Source organism: Bacillus rossius, chromosome 13 (genome assembly GCF_032445375.1).
Source record: "Bacillus rossius redtenbacheri isolate Brsri chromosome 13, Brsri_v3, whole genome shotgun sequence".
Classification (NCBI taxonomy): Eukaryota; Metazoa; Arthropoda; class Insecta; order Phasmatodea; family Bacillidae; genus Bacillus; species Bacillus rossius.
Genome location: NC_086340.1, coordinates 23,751,096 through 23,778,707, shown reverse-complemented (window position 1 = coordinate 23,778,707; position 27,612 = coordinate 23,751,096). Strand labels below are relative to the sequence as shown.

Below are 27,612 nucleotides of genomic sequence, written 5' to 3'. Positions count from 1 at the left end.
TTGGTTAGACTAGGATAGGTTAGGTTTGATTGTGGTATTTCGGCGTTAAGGTACATTTAATAAACACACACAATTTCATTCAATTGTTATTTCGGCGTTGTGGTACACAGCAGTTTTCTAGCTGTCGGCGTTGTGGTCAATTTTGACATTCGGCGTTATGGTATTTCGGCGTTGTGGTAACGACCCGCTCCCAACCTGGCATCGTGGTCTGGTCTCTCGAGTTCGTAACAATATGTTGGAGATATTAGGACAAGGACATAAATTTTCTTATTATATATAAAAATTAATGTTTTTGTGTTCGTCTTCAATACTCTCATGCATCGTTTCATTCGATTGAGTTGAAACTTTGTACACTTGACATTCGAATGAAGGGGAAAGTCACTGTCTAGGTGAGATTCTGATAAAACTAGTGTTGTGCGAGATCTCGAACCTCGAGAAAAATTTCGAGATATATTCCATTCTCGAACAGCGAGCGAGAAAAATAATTTCTCGAAAAAAAAACGAGAATTTTTTTTTTGGTACCGGTAACAACTCAATTTGGTATGGAAACTAAATTTGATATTGATAGTTGTATTTTTATATGTTGAACATTACACACACACACTGCCATTATTTTAGTTTAAATGTTTTAAAAATACCAAACGCGTCTGCCTGTTTAAACGAAAAATGATTTGGCGGAACACAAAGCAAACATGATGCAATCATTAAGAGATATTAGACTAGCCGATAGTCAACCATCCAAAACCTTTATCAATAACCGAAACTGTGAATAAACAATGTTTTATGAAATTCCAATTTATCCTGAAAGAAAAACTGCCGTATTTAATTTTTAAATTACGTAAGCGTAATACATAATAAAATACGTTCGAACCTAACCTACAAAATTGGTTTTGTTTACATACGCATTATTACGGTAAAGTTATTAAAAGCATTACCTTTAATTTAGTCATAATATTTTATTCGGTAATGTTTAATAGCATACTGAAATGTTGAATATTACGGCAAAGACAAAATTTACTTTTTAACGAACAAAAGGGAATGGTAATCATGCTGCCAGACCGAGTCTGCTTCGCTGTTCCGTTTCTTATTTCAATTCCAATAGAAGACTGCGCAAGTCATGTGATTATTAAATGGACTGGAATGTAAAGGAATGGATTGAAAACGCAGAACAATTCACGTCCTTGTATTACGTAAAATTACGTGAATGTGTGTGTTCAAACCCGTTGAAAAGGCAGAATAAATAGTATGTTTATCCCATTTCCTTTTCCACCTTTGTTTCACTCAATCGTAAGACGTCACGAGTAATGAATCCCGCCAAAGCCTCCCTAGTATAAATTTCTTTGTTTTCATTACAGTACCAGTGTTTCCCGTTTACGCGAGCTACTCTGCGGGTATGATAAATAATGTGACGCTTGTAAAATGTTATTAGGAATATGAGAATAATTTCCTAATACTGCTTTATCTCTTTCTTAACTGCGGCGTAACCAAGTGGAAAAAAAAGTGTTGCGGGAATATAACAGTTTAACAGAAGTAAACTTTGTTGTCAAATTAAACTTTGATTTTACGGTAAAATGGAAGATGTGGACATATCAGTGTGGCAGTATTACACAAAAAGTGGCGATAAGTCAACGGAACCACAATTAACATGTTAGCTACTAGACTTTTACCTAAGTAAGTGAAAGTTTATTTATAATTTAGTGTAGGCTTGCATAAGGTGTGGTGCATGTCAGTTGTGCACAGGCAACTAAATTGACATTCTATATGATAAACAAGTTTTATCTACAGAACAATATATTTTGAAAGTGATATCTACAGTAAATCTTGATTATTTAAAAATTTCTCATTCTCGTCTCGTTTCTCGCGAGAAAAATATTTTCTTTCTCGAAAATTTCTCGAGGCCTAAATTTCATTCTCGCACAACCCTAGATAAAACAAATCCTTAAAGCAGAATTTATTTATTCGTGTAAAAATTCCTGGAAGTAGATTTTAACCTACTTCTAATCGTCGAAACGATTTAAAACTGTGCAAGAATGTGTAATCCGAATGACAATTTGGTACCATCGAACTGGTCTGATGATGGAGCTAGGAGGTGGATACTGGAACACTTCAACTTTACAGTGTGCAAATAATAAAAGCGTGTTTTTTTTTAAATATAATAATTATTTATTACAAGCGCGAGGTTACACAAGTGGGAGGTGAACTTGGGCTGTTTTCGAGACAAAACGGAAGTCGGTGAAAAGTAGGCTTCCCATGGTACATTACTTCAGCAACCTGCTGAATTTTGAACACACACTTTGCGATATACGGTACGGTAAACAAAAAAGGTTGTCGACATTATCTCAGCAAAAAGATATGGGATTACAAACACACATTTTCCTTTAACCTCCAACTATTTATGACGCTGTGGTGGTATATACCGTGTGCACACGTGTTTGAGTATGAACACATTCGGATGGTATTTATGGCACCGTTGCTACGTTGCGTACATCCCACCGTGTGTCAGTTGGTGTTATGAATCGAATATAATTTCAACGAGGTATAATAAGTATGAAATACTGCGAAAATTTAATGGCACAATTTTCATTGTATATTGTTTAGTGTGTTAGAGAGATTGAAGTTCAACATAACGGAAGTTTAACATTAAAAAAATTGACGTTAAGATCTGTTAATGTAGTGATGAACGTGGTTTTATTTTGTTAATCCGTAGTTTCCTGTTTCCTATGGAAATGCACATGAATGGCAACATTGACACTCCCTGGTCTGCACTTACAATTTTTTACGCGTATTTCGTGTTGTGTACTTTCGCCACGCACTGAACGTAGGCAGGGACGGATCTAGGACTATTTCCTGTACGGTTATAAAAAAATTTTAAAAACTTACTTATTCCTTAAATTTTAGTTGTTTTAAAATAAATATGGCTATTTAATTACATTCACTTACACTATAGAATTGTATATTATTTTCTGTTTCCGAATAGCAATGATGTGTACTTTATAGATACAACCTTAACCCGTGATTCCTTTAATTTCAAGGCAGCCTTAAATAAGAAACTAGTCGCGAAAGAAAATCTGAATTCTTTCGACGCTAATACATCCTGTAGTTTTTTTTTTTTTTTGGGGGGGGGGGGGTGGGGGGGAGTACTTAAAAATGTATTTTTGACACTCCATTTTCAGGATTTTTTTTTTTTACGCGTCGAAGTTAATCATTTGGCACCCATGAAAGGGTGTGGACAGCAGTTGGCAGACTGAGCAACATACTTAAGTTACATTGTCACTGAAAGACAGCGCCACAAACCCCTCGAACACTACAAAGATGCATGAAAGGAAGCGAGTGATTCGTGCTTTCCCGAATGGCTGCATCGGCGAATTTGAAAGGATTCAGAATGTCAGAAAAGACGGCCGACATATTTTAATATTTCATTCATTTTTTCAAGGATTCTCAAGGCATAAAAAAAATAATCCTTAAAGTAGGTTTTCCGGAAAAAAGCAATTGTCAATAGGTAAACATATAATTTTAGGTAGTGTATTTTAATGTTAGTCTGGGTGAAGATGAAGTAGGTACCCCTCGGTTTTCTACTGCTGGGTTCTCAATTAAACTAAGCGAGTGTATAAAGTGCACAATACTGACCGATTTCATCCAACATCCAAGATATTTTTAGAACCCGTCCTATATGCAAAATATTTTTGACGGAAACTCGAGTCATCCAAATTGTCAAACATGCGTGGCTGCGCTAGTGGCGTCATAACACTAACCTTATCTGACACAACATGGTGGAAGGTGTGACGGGGACTTGGGCAACTTCGTGCGCTTCAGCCGGGCGCCGCTGAACGTGACTTGTGTCTAGCCGCTGACAACACTGTGCCGCATCTTCGGCTTAATTCGGGAATTCACGCCGCTGCTCGTGAGTGTGACAGTGCATGAACAAGGTGCTGACTGGCGGCGGAGTGAGTGGTCAGTGCAACCACTCACCACCAGGGGCGCTTGCGTCCCTGGTCACTAAATCCAGTACTGGACAATTAGCAAAGCGGACCACGAGTCCAAGTGCCCAACCCCCGCATGGTAGACTCTTTTCTACTCTGTCCAACACTTCATCCAGACCATCCTCTGTCTCCTGTAAATTCCTACACATAATGCATGCCAATTTGCATCCCGCATGAATGTTCCCAGAGTTTTCCCTGTGTCTATTCAGGTTTTACCTGGGCCCAACCTATCTCTAGTTATAGTCAAGATTTAAGAGTGAGGGGAGTTAGTCAATGCGCCAATCGCTGCCATGGCTGGCCAATCCCCTCCTAGCACATGATGCATGCGACCCTCTCCCTGCATGGCTAATCCCAGCATGACTAGGCGTATAGGCTTCGGCCTGAGACGCACCTAGGTCCCTCCCTAACCAGGAACCCACCAAAATACACTTAGTTTTAGTTAGGTTAGGAAAATAAAAGAATCGAACGACACAACAACCACAACAATTTTTTGTACGCTCACACTTTCAGTTACCGTGTTCAAATAAACTGCCTTTAACTTATAAGATGTCATTCTTAAAATTAGCAATATGTAATTTAAAGAATTATTATATAGTAGGTTAACTACATTATAAACACTTTAACATTGTGGATGATTGGTTATACTAGGTAAGTATAGCTACATTAAAAATTCTGTAAAATCATTTTATGGTTGCTTAGCAAATAACTTTTTAATATGTAGCTATCCAGCGCTAGGAAACCGTTTACATGATTTTACAGTATCTTTAATGAAGCTATCCTAACCAAATCAACCGTCCACAATGTTTTAAAGTATTTATAATGTAGCTAACCTAACCTAATTGACCATTGGTTATCATGAGTTGTCCATCCTTCCGCGCCATCTTTTTTTTTGCCGTCTTTTTTCGTCAGGAGTGTCGGGTGTGCCGATCATACCCGAGGCTAGCCGAAGATGCGGCACAGTTGTCAGCGGCTAGACACAAGTCCAAAAATTTTTTTTTTTTTAACATAACTAAAACTAAGTGTATTTTGGAGGGGTCCGGGTTAGGGAGGGACCTAGGTGCGTCTCAGGCCGAAGCCTATACGCCTAGTCATGCTGGGATTAGCCATGCAGGGAGAGGGTCGCATGCATCGTGTGCTAGGAGGGGATTGGCCAGCCATGGCAGCGATTGGCGCCATGACCAACTCCCCTCACTCTTAAATCTAGACTACAACTAGAGATAGGTTGGGCCCAGGTAAAACCTGCACATACACAGGCAAAACCCTGGGCACATTCCTGCGGGAAGATGGCCTCGTGGTAGGGATAGGAAAAATTCGCGGGTTCAATGACCTGCAGGATGAACTCCATAGTTCTACGTACACTCGGTCAAATGCCACCCACCCATTGGCTGCCGTCTTGTGAGACGTCCCAGCGTAGCAGCCTGTGATTCGATAAAGCTTTGGTCGGGCGTTTCTAATTGGCCCAGAGTCATCCAGGTGAGTTGTGAGCCAATAGCAGAGGCAGCACCGAGGTGTAACTATTTGTATTTTAGCCTGTCGCGAAATGAACCCGCGAATTTTTCCTATCCCTACCTCGTGGCCGTGCGGTTAGCATCGCTGACTACCAATCCAACTTCGTGCGCCTCAGCCGGGCGCCGCCGAACGTGGGACACGAGCACACACGAGAGTACACGAGCACACACGAGGGTACACGCAGTGGCGTAGCGTGCCATCTCGGCGCCCGGGGCGGAAGACCCATTTTGTCGCCCCCATTCCATAGGTGCATAATTAAAATTAAATTTCACATGCAATGAGGTACCTTTTATTGAAGTTAAAATAGGATGAGCGGTTTTACAAGCGGATTCTGCGGGCCTTATGAGCAGCGAAGTCAGAAATAACTTTGTCAAAATCAATATTAGCAGCCAATTCTTGTTCAATCGACAATATAGCCAAGTTTGATAGTCTAGCGGAGCTCATAGTAGATCTGATGTAATTTTTTATTAGCTTCAACTTCGAAAAACTTCTCTCACAACTTGCAACACTAATCGCCAAAGTCAAATATATACTAATCAAGATGACTATATTTGGAACCGAAATTCCGAGATTCAGTTTTTGAATGAACTGGAGGAGCTCCAGTGGTCCAAACCACTTATATCTTCCTCTGATTCAGAACAGGCAACAACAACAAACTGCTGAAGACGCTTCCGCTCCATCTGAAACTCGTCCTTGTCGATGTCTTCTAATACATGGGAAAGATCACACTCGAACTTGCTGTCCAAAAGTTTCGCTGGCATCAAAAATCCGAACTTGTCCGATATTTCTTGAATTTGCTGGAATCGAGTCGTCATTTCTTGAATGATCTTGTCGAATGATGAGATAATCTCTCGACGGATTTCCTGTTCGTGAGACAAAGCTGCATCTTCAGAAGATTCATCGCCATGCATGCGTTTTTTCCTGCGAATTCTTCTCGTTTTGAGTTCGATTCCGAGTTTATCGCAGAGAGTCTTAGCAAAGTCAATTGCTTCTTGCACGAAACGGTCTCTACTTTCCACTAAGAGGGTTTTCAAAGCACAGTTTCTGAGCACACTTATCCACACTTGGTCCTCGTTGCTGCAGGTAAATCTGTGCGTCATCTACTTCAGGTAGCACTGCAGCCCAAAAGCCAAGAAAAGTTAGGAAGTTAAATGACTGCATGACTGTCAGGAGAAGACTGGCACCCGATCTTGTTTCGGAAGTTTGAGATGAATCTGTTAATTGTTCCAGTACCTCAAGAACTGCCTCAAACTTATTTTTAAGCATCTTGACAGCTACATGTCTAGCGCTCCAGCGCGTTTCAGTGTCTCGTTTTACTGCTTGACCTATGACGGCAACCAAAGCGTTCCATCGAACAGTTGATGCGGAAAAGAAGGCAAACAGCTTCTCCAGAGTTCCAAAAAACGTCACGGAATCCACTGATTCAGAACAGCGTGTACCCCAGCCAAGTTTAGTGAGTGGTTTGTGCATGCAACGAATATAGCTTTCGGATTCGGTGCTTTAATCCGGGCTTGAACTCCATTGTGTATCTTGACATTGTGGCAGCATTGTCATAAGCCTGTCCTCTCAGATTCTGTATGTCCAGTCCGTCTGATGTTATCTTCGCGATTATATCGTTGCTGAGATCTTCTGCATTTTTTCCTTTTGGTTCGAAGAAGTCAATGAAAGATTCTACCACGGCGACTTTTTCTCCTTCGATATGTACGTATCGCAGAACTTGGCTCATTTGGTCATTGTGGGAGATGTCTGGTGTACTGTCGAAGATTACGCAATAATATTTAGCTTATTGAATACGACGGATGATGGTGGATCGAACTTGCTGTCCCAGTAAGTTTATAAATTCATTCTGGGTTTCTGGAGATAGATACGAAACTGAGACTCTTGCTCCCAGCTTTATCTTTGTCAGGTGTTCCATTAGAAGAGGGTCGTATTTAGCTAGGAGGTGCACTAACTCCAGAATGTTCCCGCGATTGCCACTATCATCTCCTCGAATGTCTTCTCGATGTCCTCTGAAGGCCAGATTCTGTTTGGCTAAGAACTGGATAATATTCAGCAACCTGTACAGTACATCCCTCCACTTCTTCTCCTCACTTTCGAAAACTTCTTGTTGTTTCTGATCGATGGTTGCTTTACAGTTCAGGCAAACTTCCAACTCCTTCCATTTCAAGAAGCTCTGTTCATGGCCCAGGCTATTTTCATGGTCTCCTATTCTTGGATTTAGCTTCCACCATTTGTTGAATCCTTCTTCAGATGCGAAGTTAGAGCCGGAATCGCCAAACAGCTTGCAAGAAAAACAATACAAGGATTGCTTCAAAGGCGAGTACACCATCCATGTTCGGAGAACCTTTTCGCCGTTAGATAATGGTTTGTAGAACCACTCTTTGGTTAGTTTTCGGGTACCGCCTTTCGTTGAAGTCCCTGAGCGAACAACATCGGCAAATTTGGAATCGAGGTGCTGTACTGAGTCAGATCCGCGACGTACTAGAAGCGTTCTTACTTCGTCGGTCATAGAAGGCCAGCAACCTACATCGTCGAGATTCACATCTTTGATTTTGGCAGGAGCAGAAGGCACGATTTCAATTATGTCTTCAATGGCAACATTCACTTTTTCTGCAGGCTTATGACTAGATGCTTGAGGTACTTTTGATGAGTCGACTCCGTCTTGACCCTGCTCTGTGGTGGGACCAGAACTACTTCCAACTGCGACGGCAGGTACGTCTTCTTCTTGTACCTGTAAAATAAGTTATGTATTCCCATGAATATTGGCCGGAGGACACGTTCGAATTTCAAATAAGTATTTTATATATCACAAAACAAAAGTGGTTTTGGTGACGGCGCGGTTTGCCGGGCTTATAGGAAAATTTACAAACAAAATTAATTTTGTATGGCAGCTACCTTTTTTAGAGTTTCCCGGTAAAAACTGACTAAGCCATGTTATAGATGTTATTAAAAGATAAAATGACGATAAATTTGAGAAAAATCGTTGGCGCCATTTTTGAGCTAAATGAAAAATTATGTTTTCTTTGTATAACAGGTACCATAAATAATCAAGTTATCCAAAAACAAAACAAAAATTCCTAGACTAATACTAGATTTACAAAACATCCCCTATTGAAGTTTTATATTCAAGTAGCAGGACAAAATTCAGTCGTAAACTTAAAAAGATGTACCTTAACTCAATGTAATTTATGTTAAGTAAGTAAGTGCCAACAGTGCCACTGCCCCGTTGACCCCGTTGACCCCTTTGACCCCTTTGACCCCTGGTGCGAAACTATAATTTGTGGATTTTTGGGATTTAAATTAACGGACTAATAAATCTGAAACTGGGATTTTACGTTCAGCGTGTTTCACCCAATCCTTGCCAGACCTAGAAGAAAAAAGGCGTCGACCGTTAGAAAATGACTTAACTGAGAAGGGCTTGTAAACCCATAATTTGTAATTTGCTAAATTTTTGGTATATTTATTTGCATGTTAAGGTGTGTCAATTTTTTGCTATATTTCGCCTATGTTAATTGGTATTTACAGCGGTGATACGCCCGGTGCGTATCTATATTTGTATTTGTATTTGTATTAATATGTTCTTATATATTTTTAATGCCTTTTTGGTAATTATATTTAATTTTCGGAGCTCCGAAGTATATGATCAAATTATAATTTTTGGGGGGAATTGTTGAAGTATTTTTTTAGTATTATTATATAGCTATTTTTTTATAAGTAGTAATAGGGTATGTATTTTATGATGGATGCGCCGATTTGTGATGAAACGATTTTATGATATATATATATATATATTTATTTAATAAATTTTGTCATATAAATTTTGCGTCTTTTTAACTTGCTGCCTCCTCTCACTGTTCGCAACCTTATTAGTATTTTTTAAGCCTGCTATTAGTTTGGTTTTAATATTTTTTTGGGTTTACCTGCGCTCGCGGTACGGGGCAATATAGGAGTTTTACTGTGTCCCGGTTTGCGGAAGTTGTTTGGTTTGCCCTGGGTTAAGGTCAAACTTTACAGTACAATGCGTAGTACTAAATTCAATGAGTGCGAAAGAGAGGCATCGACACGGGCCGACGCGTGAAACAAAAGATTTTGTATGAGTAATTAACATAATGAGTGCCGTTCAACTCGGCTCGCGTGCGCCGGGCGGCGCGGCGCGATGCGATGTTGCCGTTCGTATGTAAACAAACGTTATAAAGAGCTCTGTCAGTGATTTCGCAGTTTTTCTTTTAAATAAATATTAAAAAATAGTTGGTGCGCAAAATTTTAGATAAAAATGTAACATTATAGTGTGTCTGACACATGTAATGAATGAATCATAGATCAGATCTCAACCCGCTTCACCGGCGACCCGCCCCCGCGGGCTGCCGCCCGGGGCGGGCCGCCCCCTCCGCCCCACCCACGCTACGCCACTGGGTACACGAGCACACACAGGAGGGTCCCCGACGCACCGCCAGCGCGGCGGACAAAGGCCGGGGGACGCCCGCCGTCCTGTCCTGAAGGCCGGAAGTTTCATCAGCGCGGTCGCCGACACCAGAGACCGGCGGCCTAGTGACAAAGGGCGCGCGCACGAGTTGCGCAGGACCATCGGTGGTCACAACATCGAGGGTTGCATAAATGTTTTCGCGGGTCCACATCGCTAATAAATAATACCCTCTAATGTTCTTACCCTAATTAATGCAACGTAAACTTGGCCTTTGCCAAAATACGTTTTCCAATATAAAAAAAAAAAGGAATGAAATCTGTAAAAATCGGGGTATACAAGGTAAAATCGACTCCTCCTATTGTTAGGTCGGTTAAAATGTAACCTATGTTACTAGTACCATAATAACAAATCGAATGACAACTTATTCATCAAAATCGGGCGAACTCTCGTGACCTGGACCCTGATTAGCAACACTTGTCACTCCTCCTCCATGACGATAGCTTTTTTTCATTTTAAGTGAAACCTTTTTTTTACAGCGCGTAGAATAAAATGTGGACTTTCAATGATCCACACGTCCATTAAATACTTTTCCATTTTGATCTGATGACAGACTATAAGGCTTAAATATAAATGAAAATTTATCTTATGGGTACATTACATTGACGATCGCGAAAGTCAAGCACATAAGCACCGAATTTATTTCGCTATTGTATTTACTAAAACATTTTCAGTTTTTAAAAAAATTATTTCAAACGTTTAAGTATTTTTTACTAGATACGCATAAACAAATAAAATAAAACACACTTGTAAATATTTTAAGATAGTAAAGGTACCTTGGTAAATTCTGGAGGATATTTCAACTGTCCGCACGTCAAAATTTCAAGCTGAGTAATGTTTTGAAGGACGTATGGAATTTCCCGGGAAATCTGATTGGCTGCCGGTCACGTGATTGACGAACGGATGAGCTTAAGTCTGTTGCCATATAAATGTCACTTTTAAATAAACAGTATACGCAATAAGGAAAACAGGATGTGTGTGTGTGTGTGTGTGTGTGTGTGTGTGCGCGCGCGCGCGCGCGTGTGCGCGCGCGCGCATTATCGGATATATATATATATATATATATATATATATATATATATATATATATATATATATATATATACAGGTGCGCCCCTCTTCACGACAATAACCAGTCGCGACGACGAGGACTCACCTTGCCTTCTTTTCACAGACGAAAGAGCCAAAACCCGAAGTTTCCCGAAGTTCATGCTTTTTTTTCTGTATCTTTAATGTAGCTATCGTAACCAAATTAACCGTCCACAATGTATTTATAATGTAGCTAACCTAACCTAATTGACCATTAGTATCCCTTTATCAACACCGCCATATTTATTTACAATGAACAAAAAAAAACCGAAGATGCACGATCGGGCATTTGGCTCTCTCGTCTGTGAAAAGAAGGCTTCCCCACCTTGCCATGTCGCAGCGACCTCCTAGAGCCGGGAGGACTCACCTTGCCATGTCGCAGCGACCTCCTGGAGCCGGGCGCCCTGTCGAGGGGCTGGTGCGGCGCCGACTGGCCTTGACCCATGACCGCGAAGACGACGACGAAGACGACGCCCCGCAGCTGCCGTCAGCGCATGCCACTCTCCCGCCGCGGCGTCGCGCACCGGACTGTACCTGCGGGGCACAGACAGACAGTCAGTCAGTCAGTCAGGGGAGCGGCCGGTCCCAGGGGTGTACGCGCCCGTTGTGGGCCACACAGCGCGCCGGCTATGGCGCGTCCCACACTCAGCTGGCAGTTCACACTGACAACCAACCAACCCACCCGGTCAGTTAGCATTTACAATTGCTGATGTGCAACATCATCTTCCTCTCGGTCCACGGCTTGTGGTAGGATCGATTTCGTGAATTCAGCGGAAATGTGTGACCACGGTGCTGCCAAAGGGAAACTTCATAGTATTGACTGGTTGATCAATGTTAACACGACGGGCAGTATTTTAATAAACGTCCTTGTCAACAATCAGTTCCAAAACCGAGGTTTAGTATACATTCAAGTTCTTTTTTTTTCCTTTTTTTTTTTTCATTCCTTGGAAGCTGTTTCATAGTATAGTTTAAAATTTCGGTCTGCTAATCAAATAATCCTAGCGGCAGCTGCGGAAAGTACGTGTGAATAGCGTCCAGAAATTTAGCAGAAAATACCATTTATCACGCTCGGAAATATTTTTATTAAGAATTATACGTTCAATTTCGTGCCCGAGGTTCGTATTACAAGTGTTTGAATTTTCAACACGAGGACACATGAATTTGCTCGTTACTGAGGTCAGATGTTACACATCTCTGGCGAGTACTGAAAGACTACATCACCTTTTTTTTTGTATACCACTGATAATTACATGAAGGTTTTTTTTATCAGTTTTACTTTTTTTTTTCCAAGACCATTAAATAGTCTTTAGACACTTAGACAGAAAATAAATACCATTATTTCTAAACCTCGATGATTATTTCACCGGAGGAAACTATTATTTGCAATCGGTCACTATTCATATCAAGGCATTCCATTAATTGTGTGCTATAGTCACACACAATCAAAATATTTAATATTAAATTAAACAAAAATCTATGAGAATATGTTTGAAACAAATATGGCGACTTTTAGTTACGTTTCTTTATAAGTAAGACTATAATATTATCAGATGATGATCTTGATGAAAAACAAAAAATGCATGTCAAAAACTCTCATTACAAATTTCGCTCAAAATTGTTTTTTATTTTGTTCCAAAAATTTATTAAAAATCAAACTGGGACTAAAACTGTTGTGCTCTTTGGATTTATCTGGCAACAGAGCACGCCGAAACAATGGCAGCGCTAATGAAAGAGTCGTGCATTGAAACGAGAGAGTAAATGCCCTCTTAAAATGCAAACTGCAAACTAACAAAGACACACGTTAAATACACGTATATATAGCACTACAATAACACCATTAACGTAACAAAAAATAACTTTGAGCAGATGGATTCAAGTTTTAAATGTTTAAGCAGTAAATCGCAGTGGTCGAAGGATGGTCTAAATAAAGTTTTTTTGGTTCACATATTTTTTTAGTGTATGCTTTAAAGACAATTTAATTAATTATTAATTAAGAAACTTTAAGATTACTACAATATATTGATTTACGATAGCCTTGTTTGGTAACGCGATGGTATTTCTATATTTTATATTCTCTATTTGTTATAATTTTAAATTAAAGGTTAACTTATCTGCCCTTGTTCTAAGGTTATTCCACTGTATTCTAAGTTTTCAGATATTTTTGCGCTTACTGTAGACTGGTTCTTGTCAATAAAGGGAGGAGGGGAATTGATATATCGCGATACAGACGATCCCCTCCTCTAAATACTCTAAATATAGCAGAATACATAGAAAAATATATAAGTAGTATAAGTATGTCGGTCCGTCAATAAAGTTCAGGGTGTGGCGCCGGCCAACATTTTGGATTATCACGTCACCGCGACCATCTTGGATGATATTGACCTTAAAATTTGACCTTGAAATTCAAAATTCGCCAAAATTACCAAAAATATTCCGTTTCAAGGAAACATATTCCACAAAAAAAAATTTCCTTTTCGAGGAACAATTTCCCATTTTTTCCTCAAGAAAATACAGAGGGGCCAATTTTCCTTAGAGAGGCTTAATTTTCCTTAGAGAGGCTTAATTTTCCTCAGAGAGGCTTAATTTTCCTCAGAGAGACTTCATTTTCAACACTGAGGCTTAGATTCCTTAAAATGGCAAAAACTCAAGCCTCAGGGTCATATTTATTTAATTAAAATTACAATTCAAGATCAATGTCATCCAAGGTGGCCGCCGTGACGTCACAATCCAAGATGGCGGCGTCACCACAGCACCACACCCTGAACCCTGTTGTCGGACCAGCATATCTACACTACATATATGTAGATATATTATCATTATCTCTCTCCACCGCCCCCTTACCGGCCCCAAGATAAACTACTAGCTACAGCCTGTATCTACAGCCTGTATCACGAAACTTGTCTCTATTGTAAAATTTCTCAAAAATAGTGCACAAATTTCTGCCACTGTTGTCCTGTCAACAGTTTTTTTTACAACTTTATGTGATTATCAATTTCGTAAACAACAATCACGTGTTGCTCTTCAAGTTGAGATGGGGAAGTGGGTACCACAGGTAATAAATGCTATTGAGAACTGTCAAATTGAGAATACAAGTTTTGTGAGACAGAACTTTTAACGCCACGACATTTCATGCTTACGAAGTCTAGATGATGTTATCTGAAGCGCACCTGGCCGTATGTCGAACAAAAATGTACGTGTTCGGTGTTCGGAAAAAAAAAAAAAAAAGGACCGCGCGTTTGGACAACACTGTCGTATTTACACAGACTTCCCCCCCCCCCCCCCTTTCCCAACAAGACAAAGAGGCGCAAACGTCGACGAACGGGTCTCTCGCGCGATGCTAAATACTGCCAATGACGTCCACCTCACGTAGACGCCTTTCATCGCGCTTAACCAGCTCATAACGGAATATTTGGGAATTAACCTTCTTCATAGGGAGATTATGTCATACAATAATAAATAATAATAGGAGGAAGGCCATAATTTATTTAGGGGGGTAAAATGGGTCGTTACCACAACGCCGAACGTACAATAACGCCGAATGCCAAATTGACCGCAACGCCGACAGCCAGAAAACTGCTGTGTACCACAACGCCGAAATACAGTAACGCCGAAAAATGTACCACAACCTAACCTAACCTAACCTAGGCTAGGCTAGCCTAGCCTAACCTAACCTTTGTGGCAGTCCTGCAATTACATTTTTCGGCGTTAATGTATTTCGGCGTTAATGTATTTCGGCGTTGTGGTACACAACAATATTCTAGCTGTCGGCGTTGTAGTCAATTTGGCATTCGGCGTTATGGTTTTCGGCGTTATTGTACGTTCGGCGTTGTGGTATTTCGGCGTTGTGGTGCGTCCCCGGGTAAAAGGTGCGTAGACTCCACGCGCGTTCGAAGTGAAACTTCCCAGATAAAAGTGATAGGCAATGTTACAGGTAGTCTAACTTGAAAACGTGTAATCGTTCGTTGAAAATAGACCTTTATTTACTACTGTCTGTTCGTATCTTCAAATGGAATCAAATAATGAACTAATGGGTTTACGATAGATTAAATATGATAAACAATACTATTGTAAATGCCCACACATATTGACACAATTTCTAATGCTAACACCGGATCTAACCTCAAGAGTTGAGAGTTGAAAGTTGCGAATTACGAGCTGTGAAAGTATGAGAAAGTATGTAAACGTTTACAAAAGTATTGGAAAGTATGTGTAAGAAATAGGACGCTGATGCTGCCGCCATCTGTAACAGGCTGTAAAGATGTTTGAAAACATAACTTTAAAAAAAAAAACCTCGCCATTAAAGCAATATTCGTTACAGACATTACACAGGTTAACTCCGTTGCCTGCTCGTTTCCCATATCCGGTGATTTTGATATTAGTCTACCGCCTGTAAAAAAGTTTCACTTTGAAAAGTCGAACAATGTGTGAGTATTAGGTACAATTTTTTTTTTAACTACAGCTCCTAGCTTCTTGTTCGCTAAACCCAAAAAGGTGAATGCTTAACCCGTTTAACCAATAGTATTCTTATGGTAAGTTGCACCATTAGATTAGGCGTGATATCGTTTTCATAAGCTGGTTTATCATGGTTTGGCCATATTTTCTGCTGCACTATTGTGTTGTAATCGCTGATCTAATATCACTGAGAACTTCGAAATGAACCTACAATCAAGGGGTGTTGAAGTAAACGGAGATTTCACTCCCAGGTTAAACATTATTCCTTTTATTCTGTGAAATCGGTACTTAGAACTGCGCTGATAAGGTCGTTTATTTACAAAATCATAAAGGCTACTCAGATTAACATAACACCACAACATTAACAGGACAGCGTTTCTGTTTTTTTTTGTTTTTTTTTCCCCACCAAGGGAGGTCATATCCCACCATATTGGATCTGTTAATTTATCTTCATATGTATGTTTGGTAATTGACTATGAGAGGGGCGCATCCGAAAAAAAGCAAATACAAATCCTAAAATTATATATTTTTTTTATTTCCTCATTTTTTTCTAATTATTCTATAACCTGGCAAAGCTACAATTGCATAACTTCATTACCTGAGAAAGAATTATTTTCCAGTAGCATGTTATATGGCGTAATGTTGGATATTTGAAACTAGACTTTCGCATGTTGTGAGCGGTTGTATGTCATCTCTTAGTATTGGTGATTAATTTCATCATTATATGATTTCTGAGGTCAGATTTTCCCCCGTGTTGCTGATTCTTGCACAAAATAGTTTGAAGAGTTAAGTGAGCTACATTAATTCAAAAAATTTAATACGCAATAAATATGTAATATATGCGTGATAAATTTAGCGATCTAGCCTACAACTGTCCACACTTTTTTCAAATATTTTTAATGCAGCTAATTCACTTAACCTAATATAACCAACAAAGAAAAATTTTTAACAGTCGGTAAAATATTTAAAAAAAAAAACACAATGCATTTTTACATAAAAATTATAAAATGTCAAGAAATTAACAAAATTATTTTATGTTTATTTCCTTTTGTTTTAGGATGCGCTCTTCTGCCACATACGATCCTAAAGGGTTCCTACAAGCTTCTACTTGCTAGAGCAAGGAAACCCCATTTCGATAATTTAGATGTACAATGTAAATCACGGCAGTGAATGACGAGCGAATTGTGTGGAGCATTCCAACTCCCCAACATAACACTTCCTGCTGATGAAATATTTCACGTAAGGCTGAGCAGCATTTGCAACGTGACGAGCGCAGCACACAACACACGGAAGATGGATGTGCTACGGGTACAGCAGCTGCTACATTGGGAAATAGCATACGCACAGTGCGTGTGCTATTGTAGAACTTATTACTTTCCTCTGTGCAGCACACAGATTGCAGTGGCAAAAAAAAATATCTAACTATTGTTTTGATATGTGCACTTCAAAGGTAAAAAAGTTAAATAAATTTGAATGTGGTATTTTTGTTTGCGAGGCAAAACTTTTTAGTTGATTATTGATTTTCTTTAAAACAAAATGACGAAATTAAACGCTTGCATTTAGTTGAACGACTGCTTCATACAAAAACGGCCGAAAAAGTCCAAACATTTGAAAATTAAGACAAAATGTAAACCAGAGGGAGAGGAGAGCGAGTTAAAATATTTTTAACAATTTTTTGTGCGCGAATGTAGCTTCAACTCCTGTATTGTTCACATGCCGTTCGCGTGCTAACTCGAATTTAGCCTATGCTTTACTTAAAAATTGTTTAAGTTCAAAGCTAGATTTACAACCTATATGTAGCGTGCGCGCCTAAGTACGTGTAAACGTTAGAACGCAGCTATTTCGTGCTTGATCACAAGCGAACATCTCGTATACATTTGCTCTTTTCCACCGGCTTGAGAAAGTTAATGCAGAGGGAGTTGTTGTCTATGTATATGATTTTTGCCCATTTTATACTAAATAAATTGAATTAAATATTTTACGACACATTCAATAATTGTTTTTTTTTTTTTTTTTAGTTCACGAAAGCAGTGCCGCACACCTAAATTATTCTTGGAGGGTATCCGGAGAAAATATAGTATAATTATTCCACTTGCACCTAAGGTAATAACAAATCGGTCTGTTGAGAGACAGTGCAATCTTAAGGATGCGTTATGGTCAGTTTGATAATAAATAGCAATTTAAGTTGATTACCCATGCAATCACTAATTTCGTCTAACTTTTGGGCTATTTGTCCATAAGTTTCGAAGTCGTTAGAGGAGTTGGATTCCCTCTCCTCTTTTTTTTTTGTTTTGCTCTCGTAAGAGAGCCGCTTCAAAGTTAATATCCTGCTACCCTGAAGATAGCGACTGCATTGTCGACCGAAACGTCGGTGAACTTTTCGTCTTCCGCGCGGATAGAACACAAAGAGTCGAGCAAACGTCTGGTTAGAAAAAAATTGGTTGTCTGTAAAGTCGGTTTACGGGCGATAGTTTAAAGTGACAACGTCATAACTTGATGTAAGTTTTTGGACATACGCCAAGATTTGTGCAATGGGAGTGCATGACTTGATGTAAGTTTTTGGACATACGCCATTGCACAAATCTTTCAAAGATAATGACAACGTCATAACAAAACATTGATGAAATGATTGCATACTTTTATGAATAAAATTGTATCATTTTTATTTTAATAATAAAAGAATAAATACTTGAAACTAAACTAGTAATCAGATTTTTAAAATGCAAGAATAATTAACATTTATTGCCAAAATTGTTGTTGTAATAAGCAATGAAAACGACATTAACTTTTCACTTCACTTTATAAACAGTCGACGAAACAGTTCACGTGTAGATGACTTGTAATTAATTTTAAAAACTGGCGTTTAGCTATATAAAGTTTAAATATAATTATGAACAAGTTTTCATATAAATAAAGTGTAACCAAATATCTATCATCAATTATATGGATCACCATAATTTTTTAGTCAATTTATCAGCGTAACGGGACACAGCGTAACGCAACAATGTGCGTAACGGGACTCTTTTTTCGTGCGTGCAGCCGGCGTTCATCGATTTATTAGACGTTGTCACGTCAAAAAAAAAACATTCCATCGGCATCGCATCCGCTGTCGCAGGGGTGATATCACGCCGGGATCACTTCCCGGGATGCGAACACCCCTGCGTGTAGGGTTACCAGACGTCCGGCAAAAGGAGGACATGTCCTCCTTTTTATGTATTTTTTTGCGTCCGGCCGGATTTTCCTTAATGCTCCAAAATGTCCGGCTTTTTTATAAAGTGAGATAATTCCTGCAGTTACACTCTGAGTAAAGCGCGTGGTGCGCGCTAATACGCTGTCCGCAGAGTCACCCCACTAGTAAGTTGTTCTATGACAGCTTGACAGGTAGCAGCACATGCAGAAGCACGTGTTTTTAATATGCTGTGTATGCGTAGTTTGTTTGATTCTTTATACTGAAACTGTATTAAATGCCAAAACATTGTAAAATAGCGTACTCCATTGTAATTAATTCATGGCTTTTTAGAAAAAATATATTGTCCTCCCTTTTTAATGAAATGTCCTCCTTTTTCGAGGTAAATGTCCTCCTTTTTTGTTATCAGTGTCTGGTAACCCTACCTGCGTGGTGTCTCTAACACGAGCCTGGATCTCTCTCACGGCCACGTGGCGACACGGACGTGCGACCAGCCACCGCCGGATAACCGGTTCTGCCGGTCGAACCATGTCGAGTGGTTTAGCGGAGTGGGACGTCGAGAGGAGGCGACTCACGAACAAACGACAAGCGTTTATTCCTCGCTCGATGGTCGGCACCACTGACGCGCACTTCATTACACCCATGGACCTAGGGGAAGCCTTCTTTTTACAGATGAGAGAACCAAACGCCCGATCGTGCATCTTCAGTTTTTTTTTTTTTGTTCATTGTAAATAAATATGGCGGTGTTGATAAAAAGGATACTAATGGTCAATTAGGTTAGGTTAGCTACATTATAAATACTTTAAAACATTGTGGACGGTTGATTTGGTTAGGATAGCTACATTAAAGATACGGAAAAAAAAGCATGAACTTCGGGGAACTTCGGGTTTCTGGTTTCGGCTCTCTCGTCTGTGAAAAGAAGGCTTCTAATGGACCTAATGCCGGGCGAGTCTTTCAAGTACTGGCCAGAGATGTGTAACATCTAACCTCGGTAACGATTAAAATTCATGTGTTTTCATGTTGCAAATAACACTTATAATACGATACTCGTGACACCACATTTAACGTAGAATTCTTTTAAATAATGCCGAGCGTGATAAATAATATAAGCAAATTGTGTCTCAAATGACATTTATTGACGTCTATCACACGTAGTTTCCGCACCCGCCGCTAGAATTCGTTGCCGGAGCAACTACTGAATCATTTGATTAGCAGACCTAAATTTCAAACTCTATAATGAAACGGCTTCCATAAAAAAATATACTTTAACAAATACCAACCCCCGGGTTTTGTACCAGATTCTCGACAAGGAATTTTACTGATATACAGCTCATTTTATAAATTCATTAAACAGTTAATACTGCACAGTTTTCCTTTGGCTTTGTAATCTTTCGATGACGCCATCCGCCACAGATGGCAGCACTGTGGTTACACATTTCCGTTCCATTCACGAAATCACTCCTACCAAAATGCCGTATACCGGGAGTGAAGATGATTCACATTTAAAAGAAGTATAAAACGAAATTCTAGCAGTGAGCCAAGCGCACGACCTGTTTGAAATGATTCATAAAAAAAAATGGATTTTATGAACTGACTTATGCAAATGATATTTCACGACGCATTCGACATCTATTGGTATATTTTAACTATCTCGCCCCTATTTCATAAAAGTACAAGTCTCAAAGTTACAAGTAAATTCTCTTGTAATTAAGAGGGGAAAAAGGTGGAAGTTGTTTCATAAAAATAAGTACAAGTAAACATTTACGATTACAAACCAAGCTGTTTCTACAAGTAATATTTCCCTCGTATTTCATAACGTTTCTTGTAATATACATGGATTGGTAATATTTGTAACAATATCTACTAGTCTTACCAAAGTATAACATTTTAGAAGCATAATTTGTGTTCTTAATGTGAAATTAAACTTAATATTATATTCACTGACGTTAATGGAGGTTATGTTTATGTTGTTGAGGTTAGGAGAGCAAGCAATTTTCGACCCAAGATTAAACTGGACTTTGTGATATAAGTATACTAATATTATAAAGAGGTAAAGTTTGGATGTATGGGGTAATCTATGAAACTGCTGATCCTATTCTGACAATTCTTTTACTAATTTGAAGCTACATTGTCCCTGAGTTATAAGGGCTATTTTTTATTTTGCTAAAGATGTGTTTTCAGTAAAAAAAAAAATCACAATAACTGCAATACGTTTTGAAATAAAGAAATAAAATGTATATCAAAAATATCGAACTTAATTATCTTTACAAAGAAGTTCGCGATTATCTAAGTTTAATATCCCAACCACAGAGACTGTTTTTATGTTAAAAAGGCCAAGAAATTTCAAAGGGTGAGGTTTTTAAGAATTATCTATGAATATCTCTATGAATATCGCTATGAATACTTTAATAAATATGGAGTGCTTGGGTGAGTAAATCTATGACATTGACACTGTTTTAATTTGAAAACTCATTAAGGTTAGGTTCTATATTTTACCTTATTTAAGTTTTGTGTTATGTTTTCTGTAGATTGTTGTGTCAAGTTTTTTTGTCAAGTTATAGTTATTGTAACTGTAAAATAACAACATGCCGAAAAGAAAATCGCAACTCACACGAATGGCATCACAGACGAGCGCAGCAAGGTTACGTCTTCAGCAACTTCATTTCGTCTCGCGAGTCACACGTGGGCTCCAGGCAAATTGTTACAGGACGCATCATTGATAATATGTATGAGTATCCATCAGTAATTACAATTATATGAAAAAAGTACGCGTAAAGCATGCACGATAAATTTTTCCTGAGGCATTATGACACTCTCACAAGATAAAACAAGGACATTAATAAGCAAAAAAGAAAAATATAGGCATATGTATATGAATATAATGCAAATTAATGAATCGAAAAAAAAAAACTTTTTGAACAATACAAACTGAATATGTAAGAAATGTCAATTTTACTGGAAATTTTGAATTTTCAATTTAAAGTATTCAAAGTCAAACTTTAGAAAAACTGTCTTATTTGCTTCTTTTATCCTAATTGGATAAGAACTGTCATGTAAACAAACACAATGACATGTAAACAATAACCCTGCGTTCGTTACTTTCGTTTCTTCAGATGTAGCGAAAAAAGGACGATATAGATTGATTGCTCATCATGGCTATAAAATGACCCGCATGTTTCTTTGATTCAATATGCCGTCTACAGTCATCCCTTCCACCATGTGCAATCGAAAAGTCACACGTGCATACATTACAAAACGCATGGCGTTCCAAACATTTGAAGACAACAAGCATGACCATTCTTTTGAATATTTAAGTCGAAAGTTCTGAAGAATTGCGCGTTGCCCCCCCCCCCCCCCCCTGATACACATTATTCTGTCACACGATTCATTTCTACAACCGGCACTGAAGAACACAACACTATCGAAAAACATAAAAAAATTTCACGTCTGTATACACGACAAAAACACTATGATGAAAAAAATGGCTTTCAACCAAAAAATTAAAACACAGGTTAGCGTAAAAGAATTATCGTGATGTAAGTAGCCTTCAAACGAAAAGTCTGAGAATATGTACTAGTTGTATCGTACAACGGACTTAATACCATCCCATTATTATTTCAAAACACGAGAATTAATCCACTTATTTCGACAGTACATGCGCACACTTACTAGTTCCATTTTTGCGCAACCAAGCGATGTATTCAAACTGCGTTTACGAATCACGCACAGCAGAAACGGAATTTTCTCCGTTACACAAAGTCTCGTTTCCGTAATAAACCAGCGATGTTCCGTAATTCGGTGTTAAATCCGTAATGGTTGGCAGCTCTGCTAATGAGAGATTGTGTATTATTTACTATACTTATATGGACGCGGAGGCGGAAAGCATCGTTATCGTAACAAGTTGTACGTACTAGTATACTGTAACATATATGGTTTGAAAACCTCTGAATCCTCGTACAAATACGAGACTTTTCATACGTCAGGCAATGCTAGACTCGTACGGCCTGTGTCCTAAAAAACGAAACATTAAAACGAACATAGCACGACAATCAGCTTGACATAGCATTGAATTTCACCACTGCGTTTCATGGTATCTTATTTCAGCACTTTGTTCTTCTATAGCAGGCCAAACATACTAAAGAAAGAAAAATACGGCTGTGCCAACTACACAGTCACTTAGTGTCCAATAAATACACGTGAAAATACGTCAATAGAAAATTTTTTCGTGAGCTTGTATCGAATCCCGTGACTTTTTAGTGACTTCGTGACCTCGCATCAAAATTCGTTACTTTTTCGTTACTTTCGGGACTTTCGTGACTTGTAGACACCCTGTGAAATCGTACTAAATGAGACACTGGGTCGAGTAGTTCACAGATTGCAGCATCTGATGGTTGCAGTGTATCCTGACCTTGAAAAACTACTCGATAGATACTTTCACTGGCTGTGTTCAAGGGCAAAAGTGCCGCAAAAGAACGACACTGTCAATGAAGTCAACAATCAAATCCCAGCAAAATCAAAAACTACAAGTCGGCCGACACAGTTTGAAATTCGATGATGTAGTCCACTATTCACAAGAATTTTTAAATTCACTGAATCCATTTGGCCTGCCTCCTCATGAACTATTATTAAAAATCGATACACCTATCATAAGAAATTTAAGCCCAAAGCCCACCTAATACGTGCAACGGCACAAGGCTACTAACAAAAGACTTAAGAGACAACTTGATTGTGGCGACCATCCTTGCCGGACAGTTGGCGCACATCCCGAGGATTGCAATGATCCCCACGAACTTAATTTGCGCTGTCCATTAATAAGTCTAATGGACAAACATTCTCTTTGGTTGTCACTGATTTACTAAAAGAATGTTTCTCCCATGGGCAACTATATGTTGGTTTATCAAGAGTTGGAACTCCAGAACACCAATATATCTTGCTACCAGAACGTAAAACGACGGCTAGCATTGTGTACAGAGAAGCTCTAAACAAATAGTTACTTTGTTTGTTGTGGAAGGTTATAGGGGAATGTGTAGCTCCAATATAATTCTAATTTAACCCATGTTACACCGCGGGGATCTGCTATTATTTGAATGTAACGAGATGTTCCGAATGAAATAAACTGTATTCGAAAGACTTCGAGAAGATATAGGGCAGTAACTAGCATCCACAACAGCGCAAATAAGCTCTGTCCCGTAATTGGTTATTATATTTAATTGACAAATACAAAATTAGTCATTTTGTTTATTCATACACTCATTTCCACCTTAATATACTTTAAGCATCTATCTATATAAATTCTCAAAGGTGTTTTTGTCGGTTCCTTGATACTTCATCAAAATTAATTATTGAGACATCATTTTGGAGATAACATTAACCTCTAATGACGAAAAATAAAGAAAACAATCGAAAATTAATGTTTTGTTAAAAAATATATATTTTAAAAATTGTTTCTCAAGCACCATATCGCCCTTAATAACTCATCAAAATTAATTATTCCAATGACGAAATATAAACAAATAGTTGAAAATTGTTTTCGTTAAAAAATATTGTAAAAACGTTTTTTGTAGATATCCTTTTTTTTTGTTATTTGTCATTAAGGCAACTACATTTAAAAAGGGCACCATTTACTGATAATCTGTTTAACTAACATGCAAGACAGCTGTTGGATTTGTTTTTAGATTCTATATGCATGCATAGTCCATCACGTAAATAAACGAATTAAATTAACGTTTATTATCACAAGTCAGTACCATAACTTATACTTTTATAACTTAATTTGTAACTTAAATTAACTTTTAATTATTGTACAGAGTATACTTCATTTAACCTCAATAACACTGATCTGCTGTTTTATATATTTTTTCTCCAAATTTATGTAATCTGATTCGCGAAGAAGTTGCTTTTAAAGAAAAATGCGAACTATTCGCATTAACAATTTGGTAAATTAAAGAATGTTTACACATTACTCGGCAGTAACTATAGCCATTTAAAGAATAATTTATATTAATGCGAACTATTCGCATTAACAATTTGGTAAATTAAAGAATGTTTACACATTACTCGGCAGTAACTATAGCCATTTAAAGAATAATTTATATTTTTTCTTTAGAATCATTGCTACTCTAGAAAATGATACAATATATTTTTTTGTTATTAATTTTCTGAAGCAATGACAGTTTGATTTGCATTTTCGGGTTCTTCAAGCTAATATTTATGTGTTTACATAACATTTGGTTCAACACGTAATTCTCTTCGATTATAAGCAAACCCAGACTTGTTGACCTGTAATTCAGTTTCATTGATGTGCAAACTTAAACAAGTCAAAAAAATTTCTTTATGGAAACGTTCAGTAAAACTTTCCCTTGTAACTTGTAGCTTGAAGACTTGTAAGTTTACGAAATAGGGCCCAAGTTTCTGTTATTTTTAACATAAACATATTAATGTAGGTTATAATAAATTAATTAGTAATTGTATTATCCAGTTTCTTATTTTAAATTAATTGCTATGTAAGCTTATGACTTATGTTTGAAGCAGAAATCACCTAGCAATGTAATATCGCAACAATTCCTGGACACCATATGCTAGATGAATGTAAACAATGGGTCCGTAAGAGAAATAAAGTACAGGATGCCCATAAGAGAATGTCCTAGTTTCAATGGTATATTGTAACAGTTTAATTTAGACTATTTTTAAAAAAATACATCAAATTGAAGGTAAACTAACCAAGTTTTTGTTACTAATGTTCAAAATGTTTACCTTTAGTTATACGGCACACATCAAACCTGAAGTCCAATTCTTCCCAAACTTTGGTAAATACGTCCGGAGAATTGGCAGCAATAATCTCCTCAATTCTGTGTCTCAACTCTGGCAAATCATTAGGTAGCGGCGGAACGATTTTTTTCCCTAACCTAACTAATAACTAAGTGTATTTGGGAGGGGTCTGGGTTAGGGAAAGACTTGCATCACGTGCTAGGAGGGGGATTGGCCAGCCATGGTAGCGATTGGCGCCATGACTAACTCCTCTCACTGACTATTCTAGACTATAAACTAGATAAGTTGGGCCCAGGTAAAACCTGCATAGACTCAGGGAAAACCCTGGGCACTTAAATGCGGGATGCAAAATTTCTTGCATTATTGGCAAGCAGGTTGATTACAGGAAACAGAAGGATGGTTCCGGAAGAAGAGTTGGACAGAGTATAAAAGTGTCTACCATGCGGGGGGTTGGGGGCTTGCACATTGCTGTGCGCATTGGTTTGGGTGGCACTGGTTGTTTCGGGGGCGACTTACGTCGTTTCCCGCCGGGCTGCCAGCCAGCCCTAGCAGCGGAACGTAAGACACGAACTTTTATAAATCCCCAAAGGAAAAAAAACCGCATGGCGTTATATCAGGTGAACGCGGAGGCCAACAAAAAAAAATCTCTTCGTCTCGACCATCATGACCAATCGGTCAGGGACTCCAACATTCAACCACTCTCATACTCTTAGCAAATTGCGGAACACAAAAAACACTTTACGCTCAGGAGTCGCCATTTTGCGCGGGTGGCGGCTGCAAACGAGAGAAAAACAAAGCAGTACTCGCGCACGCGCTTATATGAAACTCTTTTGAGTTCCTCTTTAATTGTGACCTTGAACCAAAACTCTGCAATGTTTACAGTTTATACTATTAAAATTCATAACTGAGACATTCTTTTATGGGCATTCTGTACGTCCCATGCACACGGGCATACTATGCGTAGGTTGGAATTCATGGCGGTCAAAAGTTCTTGCGCACACGACCCGTGTTCTACGTTACCGTTATTTCCTCAATTGCGAATCCCCCGTTTAGGAACAGTCAGGATATGGAATGCTGTGACGTCTGGTCGAAAACACTTTCCACCACACGTCACCCTCGCCGCGTGCAACACACAACAATACACGGCGGGAGCGGGGATTGATCACTCCTGATGATGACCGATAAGTGTGAATCAGCACTTCCGTCGCGTAACGCAGTCCGCTTCCGCACAGTGACGTTTCTTTGTGACTTGTTTCCACGATGCAAGTGTTCCGGGTGTGCCGCGGGCAAAAGGCGGCTCCAAGGCCGGGCAGGCTGTTGGAAATCACCTTAAAATTCACGGACTTCTTCTCAACGAAGAATTCATCTGAAATAAACGAGGAGCGCTTCGTAACTACGCAGTATTTCAACTTCGGAATTCTTTGTTTCGGTATAAACAAAGTGAACGGACACGTACATGAGTTTTAAATAGGTTTTTGAATATTTTTCTCGTGTACCAAGATTCTTCTTGTCCGTTCGTGTTCAAGGGAAAAAAAAATTACTTTGCGCCCGTAAATCTACTAAGATTAAGATATGTTTACGAAGATCTTTGAACAATTTATAACCACTGTCCGTAGTTAATTTAAAGGGATTTTTTTTTAACAATAGTAGCATGGTTACGCCCAAGTTCTTGTATTACCAACGCATCTGTCATGTAATTTTTCTTTTTTACCCAAAATTGTAGAATCTATCTATTCATTATAAAACATAAACATCATTCATCCAAATTTCAATGACGCTAAAAGTCATAATGTTTACCAACATGGCAAACAAGGGCGCGAAGCGCGTCAGGTACCTGAGCGGCCTGGCTGCCGCGCACGGCCACTGACGTCACGCGCGCATACCTTCGGGGATTAGGGCGGCCCGGCCTCGCCACTTCCCTGCCCCCATGCCATCCTTCCTCGGCGCTGACATCCCTCCCTTAGCGGCCTTGGAATCCCGCGGGCTTACAGAGGCCGCCGCGTGGAGCAGCGTGAATAAGCGCCGGGTCGACCCGGGAAGTTCGTAAATCTTATAATTTTTGACGTGACAACGTCTAATAAATCGATGAACGCCGGCTGCACGCGCGAAAAAGTGTCCCGTTACGCACATTGTTCCGTTACGCTGTG

General features: G+C 38.9%; 1 protein-coding gene across 2 annotated transcripts in view; it reads right to left on the bottom strand.

The window, feature by feature from the left end:
- The window catches only part of LOC134538379 (protein numb), a 225,866-nt gene that overhangs the window by 157,445 nt on the left and 40,809 nt on the right, over nt 1–27,612 (bottom strand). For both annotated transcript variants that reach the window (XM_063379653.1, XM_063379654.1), the window contains exon 2: nt 11,426–11,592. In XM_063379653.1, coding sequence (XP_063235723.1) covers nt 11,426–11,503 — 78 coding nt within the window. In that variant the 5' untranslated portion in view covers nt 11,504–11,592. The remainder of the gene's footprint in view (nt 1–11,425; nt 11,593–27,612) is intronic.